Source organism: Miniopterus schreibersii (genome assembly GCF_964146895.1).
Source record: "Miniopterus schreibersii genome assembly, chromosome: 3".
Taxonomy (NCBI): Eukaryota; Metazoa; Chordata; class Mammalia; order Chiroptera; family Miniopteridae; genus Miniopterus; species Miniopterus schreibersii.
The window spans coordinates 64,494,960-64,511,732 of record NC_138103.1 but is presented as its reverse complement, the minus strand read 5'-3'; the positions used below and the strand labels follow the sequence as shown (position 1 = coordinate 64,511,732).

The 16,773-nt window shown below is 33.2% G+C and overlaps 1 protein-coding gene across 1 annotated transcript in view; it reads right to left on the bottom strand.

The window, feature by feature from the left end:
• AP3B1 (adaptor related protein complex 3 subunit beta 1) overlaps positions 1-16,773 on the bottom strand; it is a 185,870-nt gene that overhangs the window by 95,454 nt on the left and 73,643 nt on the right. Inside the window, exons 12-14 of the mRNA XM_081131585.1 lie at positions 15,552-15,614; positions 12,677-12,809; positions 6,245-6,354 (exon numbers count right to left, since the gene is read on the bottom strand). Of these exons, the coding sequence (XP_080987711.1) occupies positions 6,245-6,354; positions 12,677-12,809; positions 15,552-15,614 (306 nt within the window). The remainder of the gene's footprint in view (positions 1-6,244; positions 6,355-12,676; positions 12,810-15,551; positions 15,615-16,773) is intronic.

The following is a 16,773-nucleotide window of genomic DNA, read 5'->3' as shown; positions in this document are numbered from 1 at the left end:
TAATGTTTATCCCGCTCTCTCTCTCTGTCTCTCCCTCTCCCTTACTTTCTAAAATCAATAAAAACATATTTTTAAAAAAACAGTAAACACTAAACACTTACATAATACATCTAAAATATAACTTGTTGAAAAAATTAAAAATAAATAAATTCTAATGCTCACAATGAAAATCTGAAGGTAGTGGTGGCGGTGTTGGGGGCGGCAAGGTAATATTCAGAGGTAATAAAATCAAGTAAACATTTTGAGAACTTACAAAACTTCTCCATGATGCCCGGCTGGGCGTGGCTCAGTGGTTGAGCATCGACCTGGGATCCAGGCGATCCGGGTTCAATTCCCAGTCAGGGCACATGCCCAGGTTGTGGGCTCGATCAATGACTCTCTCATCATTGATGTTTCTATCTCTCTCTCTCCCTCTCCTTTCCTCTCTCTGAAATCAATAAAGATATATTAAAAAAAAAACAAAAAAAAACACACAAAAAAAAACCTTCTCCATGACAAGAAATTGTATCAATACAAATATCTTTAGACCAAATTTTCGGTGACGGCATTTTGTTAAAAAGCTTAGGAAACTGGCAACCCAATGTTTCTGTGCACTTGGAGGGAATTGGAATCCTAAGATGTTCAGATTCCAGCCCTGACTTTCTCTCCCAATAACACTGTAAGACTCGCACTTGTACACCACTGATACTATGACTCCATGGCCACTACACACAAAGATCTGAAGCAAGCAACAAAAGAGCAAGTAAGAAAATTAGCTGCTGTTTGCTCTCCGTGGTCATTTTAACCACAGAACATACAGAAACACTGAACTAAAACCAAACTAATAACACATGTATGCAGATGATATAATACTTTCATTATGAACCTCTGCTTTTCAATATTTGCAAGGGCAAACTGGATTGTAAATTACTTTCCTGATTCTTTATTCTAAATGCCCTGAGCAAGTGGTTAAATGCACTTTTTAAACGGTCTACCAGAAGGCAGTTTCCACTGCCGTTTTAACCCATTAACTTGGCTGCAAAAACAAATAATGATTCCTACCTGACCACGGCAGTTAAGAAAGACATCTAGAAAGATTTTACACATCACTCTGTAAGCAGTTCAATTTAAAAGCTATTGTGTTTCAACACCAGCCCACTGCACAGAGCAACCGTTTAAAGTAAATGCTGCAAAAACATCAATTTTATTTATTTAAATTTGTCAAAGACAAAAATCAGTAGACATCTAAGTAAACAGCATACAAACAGCAAATCAGATGCAATATTCTGTATCTGGACTCAATATGCATTAAAACTTGTCTAAATTAAGCTGGGGTCGCAGGGCAAGTGCAGTTAACTTGCAAAAAGGCAGGTGAGAGACACCTGGGGTAAGGAGTACGGAATGTGTTCTTTCAATATTACTCAATATTGAAATACTGAGTAGAGTAAGGTCTTTCATCTGTTCTTTTGTAACATGAAATCCTTGTTTGTCCCATTAAACATTATGTGAAACTCTGTTAGACAATCCTCTAGTATGATTTTATTCTGGAAGAACTTTGCCTCTAAAGCAGTATTTACTACAAATGAAAGATACTCCAAAGGATAAAATATTCACAGTCAAAACATATAAGCTGACTGTACTATCAACATAAATCTATTCAATTTGAATAAAGTTTAAAAGAATTTAAATTTCAGTTTTTATATTTTCAACTATGCTACTTTCTAAATAACAAATGGAATGAAAGTCTTGAATACAATAAAATCCATGTTCCCTTTTTAAAAAAATTACATAGCTAATATCTACTGAGCTCTTACCACGTGCCTGGCACTGTTTTTACGTACTTTACCTGTTTTTCTCAGCCAATCATTACAAAAACCCTAGGAAGTAGGCTCTGCCATTATCCCCACTTGATATATGAGGCAAATAGGCACAAAGCGGTTAAGAAACTTGCCCAACATCCCATAGCTTGTCAGTGGTGGAACTGGGACCGGAACTCCAAATTGGAATCTAGAGTTCACCATAGCCACTGGGCAGACAAAAAAAGTGTGTGCTACACTAGGAAAAATATGAGCCAGCAAGGCCAGAAGACTGGTTCCTGCTCCCAGGCTGAGCACGTTATGGAGACATAAAAATTCACTTCAATGGGCCTATTTACTCATTAATCAAACGAAGGCTTACTCCTTTGCCCCTGTCCTTCTGCCACATCATGCAGTGGCTCCTATACAGCCCCCTGCAGCTTCCCTACGGCCAGCCTTTTCAGGGCAGGTCTAGGTCAATCTCTTGCCTACTCCTGCACCTGTGCACAACAGGGCACTTTCCTACTTCTTTTCATCTCCTGTTCCATGAATAAGGTGGTCAGGGTGGAAAGAGGTCTGGCCATCACTTCTGTTCCCATCCTCCCAGAGTGTAGATGAGCCCAGGAGGCTTAGGCACTGAAAGAAAAAATGCTCAATACTGTCCTCTTATCCTCTGACACTGGTCAGATTGGCTCTAACATCACAGTGGTTTAAGATACCATTCTTAGACTTGGGGTGAAACAGGTAGAGAATCAGGAAGAAAGAGCTCTCACTTGAGGCTCTCAGGCTATGCCTCCCATTTTAGAATCACTTGCTCACACTTGAGAGTCATCAGGTACTTGATGAGATTAATTGAACCCTGCTCTCTTTTCCATGTGAGTAACTCCTGACTGTCTGGATCAGATTCTGGAGGTTCGATCCCACCCCCTTCCTGGTTTTGAAGTGGCTGTCTGCTACATCCCTCATCACCTTCTTCTGGAGTAACCTGTACCTCCAATCCCTGACCACTTTTAGGGTTCTGCGTGACAAACTGTCTTGCCTTGTCTCACCTCCAAGCACTTCAGCTTCCTCAGACAGTGTTAACAAGGACAACTCATCACCTTTTCATTTTCTATAAGTTCAAGTTTTTGCTACAGAATTGCATATAGTTTCCTTGTAATTATTTCAATCTCTCCTATATCACATTCCCAATTTATCTACTGTTGCTTTCTCTCTTTACCTTATCAGACTCAGGAAGGGTTTACTATTTTATTATCTCCCCAAAGGACCAGATTTAACATATATTTATAAATTCCAACTATCTTTTTTTCACTTTCTATTTTACAAAGTCAACTCTGATCCTGCCTAGATTTCACTCTCTGTTTCATTATTCTTTTTCACATTTCTTTGGACAAATACAAATTCATTTATTTCTGGTCTCTTTACTTTAAAAATGGTGGCAGTTACAGCTTTAGCCACATCCCACACATTTTGGAATAAAGTATTTTCTTTTTCTGTGTTTCATGGAGAGCTTATATTTTTTCTCTAAACTTTCCCTTAGTTCACAACTGGTCTGGGATACTTCTAAATTATTTAATTCTAATTAAACTTAAATCTTTTAAGTTTTCTTATGTCCAAGTATACTCTTAAATTTTCTATGGATATACCTGTAAAAATGGGTATTATCTGTTCAAGAGATATAAGGTTTTAGCTATATTTACTAAATCAAGCATTTATTCTATTATTTAATTTCTCCGTGTCCTTACTTAAGTCTACATCTCACTTAAAATCTCCTGGGTATATCTTATATGAGAGAGCTATATTAAAGTCATCCACCAAAACTTTATTTTATGTTTGTCTTTGCATTTCCTAGAGACTTTTTCTTTACATATTTACTTGGTTGCCATATTTTTTGTGTACATAAGTTTATGCTTCTTAGTTTCTTTGTAAATTGGCCTATTTTTCATTTTATGATGTTCCTTTTTATATTGTTAAATGCTTTTCATTGTAAAGCTCCCATCCTTGTTTGTGTTCACTTAGTATCTCTTTCCCATCTTCGTATGTTGAATCCTCACTACCTTGACTGGCGTCTTCATTATAAACAGGCTGTAGGGAGCTTCTGTTTTTCACCACAATCTGAAAGTCTGTCTTCATGAGAGAATTCCTCCATTCATCATTAGGGTGAGATAGCTTTAATTTTTACTCTTTCATCTTACTTCATTACTTTTAGAAATTTATTATTTATTTTACATTTGTTTCCTTTTTCCCTGTGTGAATTTGGAATTGCTACCATACTTTTATATTCCACAATACTTTTAAATTTTTTCTGACAAAAAAATAAAAATTAAAAAACAAAAAAACAAAAACCAGTCTTTGCTATATTATATATCAGTAAGAAAATATTTAATTGGGTAATGTTCCAACAACTACTGTAGAGAAAGTCAATGTAATAAAATGTCCTCATGTATGTATCTCTATTTTTGTCTTCCCTATCTAGTGTTTGCAGCTTTGGTTCATTAGTTATTGGTTAGAAAAGTGGTTCTCCTAAAGGATATACCACTTTCCTAGAAAGTATCTAAGTATGTGCAGGAGCATCTGTTGTTGTTACAATGGCTAAAAATACTACTGAAATTTGATGCCTGGTATGCAGGGATGCTGGATGTCCATCTTAGTGGACTTGAGGAAAAAGGCTTACCCTCTCTTCTCCCATCAATAGATCACTGACAGATAATGTCAAACATCTGCTCCATATTTGGGCAAACATGGACCATATCAATCTAATGTCCAATTTGTCAATGATTTTGGGGAAGCAAAAGGAAACAATAATAAAATCCTGGCAGGTCAGTGAGTAGGACAGTGAACTGAATGCAAAAAAAAAAAAAAAAGATAAGACTGGAAATGGAAGAGAGATAGTATAAAATATTGGTTATGGAAGCAGACCTACTGGTTATGTGACCTTAGGCAAGTTGCTCAACCTCTGCGTGCCTCAGTTCTCTCCTATATAAAATGGGAATTCTAATAGAATCTACTTTGCAGAGTTGTTATTAAAATTAATGATTTTTATTTTTAAGATGCTTAGACTAGTACCTTGCATATGATTAGCATTACAAGGGTTCTGTTAAATATAGGTAAAATATAAAAGGGGCCATGAAATTGCTTACTAAATTTAAACCTCATCAAGTTTGTCTTCTTTAAAAAACATTAAATACAGTCATGATCATAATAACAGCTTACACTAAACACTAAGTGTTAGTGTTCCACATACATTGACTCATATATAGCTCACAATAGGTAGGTCCCATTTTACAGATGAAAAAACTAGAGCATAATAGTCAAATAACTTGCTTAAGTTCACGAAGTTAATAAAAGTTCACAAGCCTGACTGGCAGGCCCCAAACCCTGCCATCCATTACCTTTAACTACATAAATATGATCTCTCTGACCAGGCTAACAGTATAGATTATCCAATCTTTAAAGAAGGAAATGATATACACCTCTCCTAAAACATAACCCTTTCAGTTACAGAACACTCGTCAAACTTTAATATTCAAGGAACAGGCAGAGTAAAAGGCAAACAGGATGGAGAAGAGTTTGAAGAAAAACCAGACAAAAGCCGCAGAGAGGGAAGACGTGGTCAGTGGAATAAAATGTTAATGGAAGATCGAGAAAGATTTGGAGAGCAAATTATCCACAGGATTTAATAAGAGAGAGATAGTGACCTTTGAAAAAGTGAGAATCACAATCAGACAGACTGTGATATGCTGAGGAGTGTGAGGTGAGGAAATAAAATTCTTTTCAGATAATTCTTTCAAAAACTTTAGTTTTAAAAGGAACAAGAGAATGAAATAAGACACAGATCGTAACAGCTAGCACACAGTCCTACTATGTACCAGGCAATGTTCTAAGAGCTTTACATACATTAACTAATGAAATACAACAATATAGGTTTTCTATTATCACCATTATACAGATGGGAAAAGTGAAGCACAGAGATTTCAATGTAAGGACATGGAGCTGGTAAGTGACAGAGCCAAGATTAATATTTATTTTTTAATTTAATTTTTAAACCTAATTTCAGATTTATAAAAAATTGGTAAGAAGAGTAAAAAGAACTTCTGAATACCCTTCACCCAGAGTCCCCAAATGTTAACATTTTACTACATTTGCTCTAGCTTTCTATGTATACGAATAAATTGTTTTTTTCTGAATCGATAAAAATTGCAGACATGCCCATTTACCCCAAAATACTTCAGTGTGAATTTCCTAATAAAAGGAATGTTCTTACATAACCACAGTAAAATTATTTAAAAATCAGGAAATTAAACCATGAACCAATACTATTATCTAATCTACAGATTTGACTGAGATTTTTGCCAGTTATCCCTATAAAATCTTTTATAGCAAAAGAAAATCCCCATTCATTTAACAAAACTATAATTTACTGAGTGAAATTCAGTTGGTTCAGCAAAGATCTCTGAACTGGTACTCACAGTGATACTGTCCAAAAGTTTGGCCATATGTTTGATAATTTCACCATGTTGTGCAGGTTGCATTTGCAGTAATTTCTTAATAACAACCACACTTTCAGCAACAACTATTTCTGAAAAAGAGATTACTCATATTAAATATGTGTAATTCAATTCAAATGCATTATGCTTGGTAAAATGTAAGTTTAAATTAGCAAAACATTCTATATGTCTTAAATGACTAAGTGAAAACTACAACCATGAATGTACTTCAAACTTTTTCGGTGATCATCCATCTTAAATAGAAGAGTATACTTTAATTTCTAACATCTGTTACTATTTCCTGGCTTAGGATATCACTTTCTTATCTCTGCTTCTTTAAATCAGAAACAAAGAGAAGTTAGATTATGTCATCATCATAATGTTCAAGTGTCTTTGGCTTTTAACCACAGCTCTCAAATACTGTTCTTTGATTCCTACTAATTATATAGTGGTAATCAAATACCTACAATCTAAATAACATTTTTCCAACTCTAAAGAAAACAGTAAACTAAAAAAAAAAATACAATTCCTTAACTGATATGTCCAGAAAAGTGAGTAGTAAGGATCAGTAGTAAGAAAGGTATTACTAAAAAAAATAGCATGGGCTTCAGAGGCAGGAGTGGGGCTGTGAGCTGGAGGGACTCCATTGGCTCTATGAATCCACTTTGCCTTTTGTGGCTAACTCTATGCCCTTAGCGGCTGGCCTCTATGGACTGCATCAACCAGACTTCCTTGCCCCTGGCTTTAGCCATCAGGGAGCACCAGCAGATCATCAAGGGGCAGGGGAGCATATTCACTACCCTGAATCTCCTCTGCAAAGCCTCCCTACAGTGCATGCATGCCTCTACTGAAGGTCTGAGTTCCGATGACTGGCTCTCTCCTGCAGGGTCTGGAAACTGCTCCCATCTTCACACTCCTTCCCTTTCAGTCTAGATTTGGCTTCCCACCCTTCCTAGCCTGTTAGTCCCGGAGTGCTACACCATACCTTGTTGGTTTCCCTTAATTCTACTCATGCCTTATAAATACTCCTTTGTTAAATTCTCTTCAACTGTCCCATTCAAGTGTGTCAATCTGTTTCTTGCCAGGGCCTTAACTAACACAGTAATTTGTACTAGGAATGGCTCTAGGAAGCATATCCTCAAATTGGGATTCTGAGGTTGAGTTATTATGCTGAAGTGGCTAAGCACTGGTCCCAGTTATGTTTGTGGTGGCACCAGTAGAGAAATGTAATATAACTAGCCAGAGCACCTGACCTTACAGGCTGAATCTTAGATAAATGATTATAAATGGGACCGATGCCAAAGAAATAAATCAACATTGCCTTTGCTTGTCATTTAGGCATTTATTATTAATAAGGGCTCATGGATATTAGAGATTTCCCTGGCATACACTAAAAAGATTTATTTTAATATTATACTGGACATACTATGATTTGCATTCTATTACTCTTTTTATTTGAATATATTTTCTTATCCAGCTCCCTTTAAGAATATAAGCAAAATTTTTACCATTCTAATCATTATTAAACATACATATTCCAAACTAAATACTTCTTTTTAAATGGGAATTACAAATTATTATTTATATAATGTTTTAGCTTACAAAATTATATATTGCTTTTTCTTCTCTCAATTAACATATGGTAGGTACCTTATCATTTTATTTTTCAATTAGAGTTGACATACAATATTATACTGGTTTCAGGTATAGAACATTGTGATTAGACATTTATATACCTTACAAAGTGATCACTCCAGTAAGTCTAGTACCCATCTGACATCATACATTGTTATTACAATATTCCTTATGTTGTACTTTACATCCCCGTGACTATTTTTATAACCCCAATTTGTATTTCTTAACTCCTTTCACCTTTTTCACTCATCCTCCAACCCCTTTCCCATCTGGTGACCCTCAGTTTGCTCTCTGTATCTATGAGTTTGTTTCTGTTTTATTTGTTCATTTATTTTGGGGGTTTTTATAGATTTCACAGTATTTGTCTTTCTATGTCTGACTTACTTCACCTGGCATAATGCCCTCTAGATCCACCTATGTTGTCGCAAATGGTAAAATTTCATTTTTTTTTTTTTATGGTTGAATGAGACCCTGCCCTCATCTAACTTAACACTCTGGTAGAAAACATTAAATAGTTATGTTAAGTAATTACTACACAAAGTAAAATATGATCTAAATGTGATTGTAAAGAGTCCATAATATAAAAATTTTTAATTTTAAAATATATTACTGTAAAACTAGCCTAAATAAGAAAAAAAAAGTTGAATAATTGTAATTATCCACATGTAGAGGCAGGATTGGCTGTAGTTGAAATATATGTTTGGCATTAGTTCTTCTTTGGTACTGTATTAGTTCTTCATTGTTATTACAGATTACCAGAAACTTAGTGTCTTAACACAACACACAAACTTACAATTCTGGAGCCAGACGTTAACATGAGTTTTATGGGCTAAAATCAAGCTGTTGACTAGATTAAGTTCTCTATAGAGGTTCTACGGGAAAATCTGTTGCCTTTTCCAACTTCTAAAGGTTGCTGGCATGTCTGGGCTCAAGTCCCTCTTCCAGCAGTGCCATCACTCCAACCTCTGCTTCTGACATCTGACTTTCTTGACTTCCCTCTTTCCCTTAGAAGAACCCTTTGGATTACACTGGTTCCACCCAAATAATCTCCCCATGCTAAAAATCTTAATCACATCTGCAAAGTCCCTTTTGCCATGTAAGGTAACATATTCACAGGTTCCAGGCATTAAGACCAGAACATCTTTGAAGGTGTGGCGGGACAGCATTATTCTACCTACCCCAGGTGCCTTCTCATTCCCTACAGGTAATTCCACCCTACTTTTCCTTTATGCTACCTCCTGGTTTTCAAAGCCATCAGCACCATGGTGGTACTCAACCAGAAGCACAAAATGATCCTATGTTTTTGACCTTTTTTAGCTTCTCCTTTGCCCTCTATAGAACTTAATGGGTCTCACTAGAGAAGTACCGCCTACTATTTTAAATTTTTTAATTTTATTATAGTAATAACAGTTAACATGAGATCTACCCTCTTAGCAAAATTTTAAGGGTACAATACATTATTGTTGACTTCAGGTACAATGTTGTACAGGAGATCTCCAGAGTTATTCATCTAGTTTAACTGAAACTTTATGCCAGCTGATGAGTTAACTCCTCATTTCCCTTTTCCCCAGCCTCTGGCAATTATCTTTGCACTCTGTGATTCTATAAATTTGACTATTTTAATTTATATTTGTCCTTCTGTGACTAGTTTATTTCACTCAGCATAATGTTCTCAAGATTAGTAGAGTCTACTATTATTCTCATTTTACAAATGAGGAATCTGAAGCACAGAGAGACTGAGTAATATAGTGGTACCTCGGTTTTCGAACATCTCCGCTGACAAACATTTCAGGTTATGAACACCATAAACCCAGAAATGCTTCGGTTTTCGAACAGGCCTCGGAAGCCGAACATGCCACGCGGCTTCTTGCTGAGGGCAAGATCCTGAGGCCCAGCTGAAGGCTGCTGATCCCTTGGTTTTCGAACGTTTCAGAACTTGAAAGGTCTCCCGGAACGGATCACATTCGAAAACCGAGGTGCCACCGTATATTCAAGTAACATTACCATTCAAATATAGGTTGTTCAGTTCTGTATGTAAGGAGAATCTGGCAACTGAAGTGGTGAATATATAAAAAGACTGTAACATACTTGTTTTAAATTGCTGTCTCCCTTCATTAGACTGTGAGCTCCATAAAGGTGGGAATCAAAATTTTATAGGCTGAATGAATATCTTATCCACCTATTCAACATTTATTAAATACTTAAATGATTATTAATGCTTACTGAACTATGTAAAACTCACACAAAACAAAAATAATCCTCTTACCAGTATACGGTGAGAACATTATTCAGAGAGCGAATTTGGCTAATATGTTACCTAAAGTAATTACCTTAGAGAATTAAATTATCTTAAGCCAACGGAAATGCAGATTTCTTTTACAGATATTTTAAAAATTCGTTTATCAAATTAATCTTAGGTAGTGATATTGGACTATTTCAGGGAAAGTTTCAAGGGTGCCTAGAAAAATCCTCTCTATGCCAAGAAGGGATAAGTTAACATTAAAAAAAGAAAAACCAAAAAACTACAGGTCTAATAAGAATATATTAAATACATGTAAAAACAATAAAGTCTAAATGTTGTCCCTGAGGTTTTAAATAAATAATCCAAAGAGATGATGAGGTATTCATACTAATATAAAATCAAAGAATCACAAATCCTTAGAGCCTCAAAAGATCTTACAGATTTTAAAGAAACTGAGGCCTCCATCATAGCAATTATTTCTAAAAGCAGATGTTTTAATAGAAATAGAAAGGGGCTCTGTTGTCAGCACTGGCTATTTTAAAGTAAAAAATATTACTACTCTCTTTAATGATTTAATATAAACATCCTTATTTATTTTACTGCTTATTTTTACTGAACCAGATTTCCAAACTACGAAAGTATATCACATATGATAAAGAGTTAAAGAATCAGGTATTACGGGCTAATAATGATTATGCAACCAGAACTGGGCAGTACAATTTAAGTTTCTTAATATAAAAACTCTAGAAAAAAAAATGCACGGCATATAGAGTTTTGGTTGACCAAAAAGAGAAACCTAAACATTAAAATAGCAATGTTTAAGTGATAAAATCCTCCTAATTTTAAGAGTGATTATAAATTATATTAATTTCCCATTATCTAATTATAAAATAATCTATTCTTCCTTTAACAGTGATACAGGGTAGAATATTCACCTTTTAAATCAAAGTCAACAAAAATATTTTTTGAGAAATTAATGTCCATAAGCTAAAGTAGAAAAAAATGCTTTCAAATCCACAGCTTGAAAATTTCATAGGAGAAAAAAGCATCAAAATACAAAATTGAAAAACCTTGAATATATTTTGTATTTAAGAGAACAAATTAGTGTTCTGACTGCTTTGTGGTGCTTTTTGCATGCAATTAAATTTTAAAAGAATAATTACCATGGTGAACCATGGTTTCAAATCTGTAATTTTAAATATTTTCCAAGGAGTATGTCGTATTTTATCAAATAGAAAATCATTGTTAAAGATGTGAAAAAATAAAAACATGTTTTTAACTCCCATTTTAAGATGTGATGTAGAAATAGACCAAACAGATATTAAGAGTAGAAATAGATAAAATGCATAGTTAGCATCCTATATCCTCTAATCACCTTCTACAGTCAAATTTTTAAAAAAATCTGTATCTCTGATAATTTATGTTGCCACAATTATTTAGAGTTTTAATACTACATATAGAAAAATGTTCTATCCATCATAACATCTTGAGTCTATAGGTAAAACGTTATAATTTTATGTTCACAATAAAAAACACTCTTATTTGGGGATAAATTTTGTTTCAATTATTTTTTCATCAGAAGTATTTGTAACAATGTTCCAGCTTTCTAAAGAAATCTACATGTGGGGGAAAAAGATAATTAGGGATAAAAAGGTTATTGTAGTGAAAAGTTATTTTTCAAATAAAATAATCAATTTTGTTATGTTTAGACGTAATCCTGCTATGTCGTTTATGCCTGTGTCTAGATATGACATAATTTAAAATCCCACAAATAATTTCAATGATTTTACATTAAAAAGTATGCTTTTCTTAAAAAGAATCTCATTTTAATCAAATATGCAATTATAATAAAAGTCCTCTAAATTATTTTAAAGGTGACAGTTGACCAATTTTTCTTTCTCCAAATGGCCTCATTTATTCTAAAGCCATACCATAGAAATAACTGACATTTCACCACAGAACAGTATAAATCTAGATTATATATTTTACCTATCCAGTTTTACAAAGTGTTTAGATATTGTTGAGCTTAAGCTGTTCCAAATTGATGAGTTCTAAATCTAGTTAATCTTGAATGTAAAATTATTAGGTGGGTTTCTGGAAAAAACTTTGACAGTAACACATTCAACATACATTTTTGATCTAGCAACTTCTCCATGGAACAGAGTCATTTGCCTGCTTTTAGCACCCTCTGCAGGTGAACCAATATTATACATGACTTAACATGCCACTGAAAAGCAAAACAGAACCTTTGAGACAGGGTACAATGGAAGGTGATTAAATTTTGAGGAAATAAAACAAAGTATACGTTCTTAGTTCTGTTTAGGCAAGACAGATATTGTTTGTAAGTTAATTACCCAATTTACTAAAACAAAACAAAAAAAACTGTGTGTGTGTTCCAAAGACAATATGCTACTCATCATGAACATGATGACATACATGAAAAAATGTAATGTTAAAAAATGTTACAATTTGCAAATTGTATCAAGAATATTCAAATGATAAATTAGTTGAAAAATAAAATGAAACTGTCAACTTACCATCTTTGTTGGACAGCAGACACACCAGGCCATTGAGACATGTGTCAGTGACTTCTAAGATGTTTGTTGCACATCTGCCTATAGTTTGAATAGTGGCTGCTGCAAATTGTTTATCCTGGCTTTTCACATAGGTCTAAAAAATATTTCCATTAGTTTATATATTGGTACTGTCAAGTAAACAAAAAAATGCCTATTATATTAAGTTTTGTCAATATAAAAATTCTAGCATATATAATCTCATCTATAGGTACAATAGGAGATCTGATGATTTAGCTTAATTTAGTTTCTTTTTTACTTAAAGAATGTGCCTATAAAAGAGGCACATTTTCAAGCCAGGTTCATTCCTTTGTGGCCACAGAGGCTTGTGACTCCAAAACAGAGAGCGGGGGGAGCAGTCACCCAAAGATAGCAATTAGTTCAAGTGCAAGATTGAAAGATATGATGAGAACTCTCTCTTTGGAAGTTTCAGTTCATTTAACCAGCAGCATCTCAGAATCTATGAAAAAAAGGGTTGCTTTTTCAGAGACACTAAATCTAAAAATTGGGAGAAGAGGAAGAAAAAAATCAATATGCTACTAACATTTTACTTTTAAAATGGTATCTGAATGGTAATAAAACCACAATAGCTACAGCAAGCAGCATTTCAATAAAGACTTTAAATACTCAATTTACAATTAAAAAAATACCACACTTTTAGATTTTCTTTAAAATAATTTTTTAAAAATACACTGTAAACTATATACTTATACAAACTTAAAAATAAATAATAAAATTATTTAACAACAGGAAGTTAAAAGATCTTTTCAAAACTTATGATAGCCCTAAAGGATTTCACTTTTGTTAAACTTTCCTAATTTAAAACTCCGCTTTTATTCTTTACAGAAATGAATATATTTTTAACATGCATATTTATATATAATATGTAATAAAATTTAAAATTCAATTTTTAACTGAAACTTTTAAAGAATGATTCCCAACCTCAAATGAGAAGTGCATGCTGTAGATTAAACACTATGGTTATCTAAAATGCAAAATAGAATAATACATTTAAATAGTGCATAAATGACAAATGGAGGAGAAAAATCTAAGAATATCTAAAAACTTGCTAAAAAACTCAAAATATCTAGAAATTTAGTGAAAGTGGTAGCAAGAACAAGATTAAATGTTGAAGAAATAAATTAAGCTCTCTTAGTTCCACTTAGGAAAGATCAATTGTATTTAAAAACTGTTACCCAGCTGATTACCTAATTTCCTCAACTAAAAATAAGAGTCTTTTTAAAAATTCTCTACTCAAAAAATTGTAAGTAAACATATCTACAAACATAACAAAAACAGAAATAAGGAAAACATAAAAAGTGATAAAAATGAATACATGAGGAGATAATGTATTAAAAAGCTTGACTAAACAATGGACCTTATTAACCTTCTGATATTGTATCACCAATATTCTGAAACAGGTCCAATATGTCTGTCACCTCTACACAATGAACAACACCATAAAATTATCTGCGACTCACTCCCTACAACCCCAGTAAACTTGACATAGCAGAAAATAAACAGCAAAAGTACACTCAAACAGATTATATATAAAAACAGAAAAGGGGGAAATTGCAAACACAAAGACAAAAACTTAAAAAACTTAAAAACAAATGAGGTCAAAATCAAATCCAAGCAATTTTCTATAGCTATAGATTACTGGATCAGAACTTTTGATACTATATTTTCTAGCATGTAAATATAACATGAGTGGATATCCAAGACATCCTAATTTTACAAGGAATCTTTCTAGGAAAAGAATACAGCATGAAAGTCTAGTAATCCAGTTATGAAATTTTAAATCATAGACATATTATAATATTCTATTACTCCTATTAAAAGCATAAGATCACATCATTAAAATAAAATACAATGTTGCCCTGGCCAGGTAACTCAGTTCGTTGGAGCATCATCCCATACACCAAAAAGGTTTCGGGTTCAAATCTCAGTCAGGGCACATACCTCGGTTGCAGGGGCATAGGGGAGGCAACCAATGGATGTTTCTTTCTCTCCCCCGCCACTTCCTCTCTCTCAAAAACATATCCTTGGTGAGGATTAAAAAAAAAATTAAAAGATTAAAAAAATAAAAGCAAATGCATTATCAATATAGCTAAAAAGAAATTTAACCCATATTAAATTTAATATGGGCATATAAAAAGATTATGGCAACAAAAAAAATTAATTCTATAAAAGTTGGAAGTTGACAAAAACTCTGTGATTAATGTGCATCATGTTAAGAAATCTGATGAAATGTAAAACTCATAATATTTATATGAGGTTTCCTATTACTGTGCTCCCCCACTAAGTCTTCAGAGCTGATTCTTCCATCAGAAAGAGCATAATGTCCATGAAGTAATTTTTGAATATTTTGGGGGTGTATATAGCTGGAAGGCATCTCATCCATCAGCATATATGGTTAAAATAATAAAACAAAACAAAACCAACAACAGAAATATCACAAAAGGGCAATTTTAAACCATATATGTATTTTTAGCTATGCATGTGCTCAAATCAAATAAAGACAATCAGATAAGTAGTGCTTGGTATAAGAAGGACTACTGAAGATGACAGCACTGAGATGGGATCCTTACCATAACTTAATTTCAAACAAAGAGAGTTATAAACCAACCTAGGAACTACTGTTCCATTTCCCTTAAATTTTAAATTTGTAGTGAATGTTTATTCTTGAAAATTTATAAATGTGTTAGTTTTCAATCCTATCCCAAATCACTGTTTTATTTATACAATTACATATTTCAAAGTTCAGAAAGATGTATATTTAACTTTAAACTGAACAGATGTTTCAGAGGTTATTTTATAATTAGCACTGTACACAAACCTGAAATTCTCGAAGAAGAGTTGATATGTTGGCTTCATTTGCCAGGTTTGTCAAAATTTCAAGCTATGGTAGAAAAAAGAGAAAGTAAACATTTTGAAACAAACAACAAAAAAAGATGAATTTAATAAAGGCTAGGCATTTAATAGAAAGATAACTGCTGTTTCTAAAAAAAGTCACAGTCACAAATGCTGTGAAGCATTATACCCTTGAGGTGAATTTTGTCTCCCTACATCTACATATAGAAAATAGATATTTACAGAGTGTTTAAAAAGTAATTACAAAAAAAAGAATCCTGTATCTTCCTCAATTGTTTGTCCCAACTTTACAATTTATATTTAATTAACCTAAACAATTTAAGGTAGTTTGACTTTTTTTTCTTTTATTAGAAAACAACTACTCTCCATGTGATACCTCTATTTTCCCGATACCAATTAATTATCTTAATGTCTTTCCTTCATCCTACCATCCCAAATTCTTAGACATTTTAATTCTTCTGGATTTAGAGTTACAAGAAATATGCAATTAAAAGCCCATTTCCAATAGACTCACTAAAAGAAATTTGTTTTTACTCATAAAAATATTCAATTAATCTGAAGGAAAGCATGAAAAAGGAAAAAAAGGAACAGAGAACAAATGGGACAAACAGAAAACACATAAGATATAGACATAAACACATTCATATAAATAATTACATTAAAAGTAAATGACCTAAATATTCCAATTAAAAGGCACAGATTGTAGGAGTTCTTTATATATTCTGGGTACTAGTCATTTTTCAGATATATGTACTAGTATATTTTCTCCGAGATTATGATGAGAACATAATATTTTTTATTTTGATGAGAACATTTAAATTTTCTGTACAATTTTAAAAAACAATTTCAACATATAGAGAAGTAAAAAACAAACAATTTTTTATCTGAACCATTTGAGACCAGGTTGCCAATCTGATACCGCATCATCCCAAAGTACTTCTATGCATATTTCCCACAAACAAGGACATTGTCCTAAAGACCACAATACAACCAAGAAGATAAAGAAATTCACACTGATACATCATATCTATATAATCATCATTCCTCATTTAAGTTTCACCACTTATCTCAATAATGTATAATAAAAAGATCTAGCTCAATATCACACACTGTATTTAGTTGTCTCTTTAGTTTCCTTCAGTCTAAATTTCTTAGTCTTTCTTTTGACTTTTACCACCGTGATACTT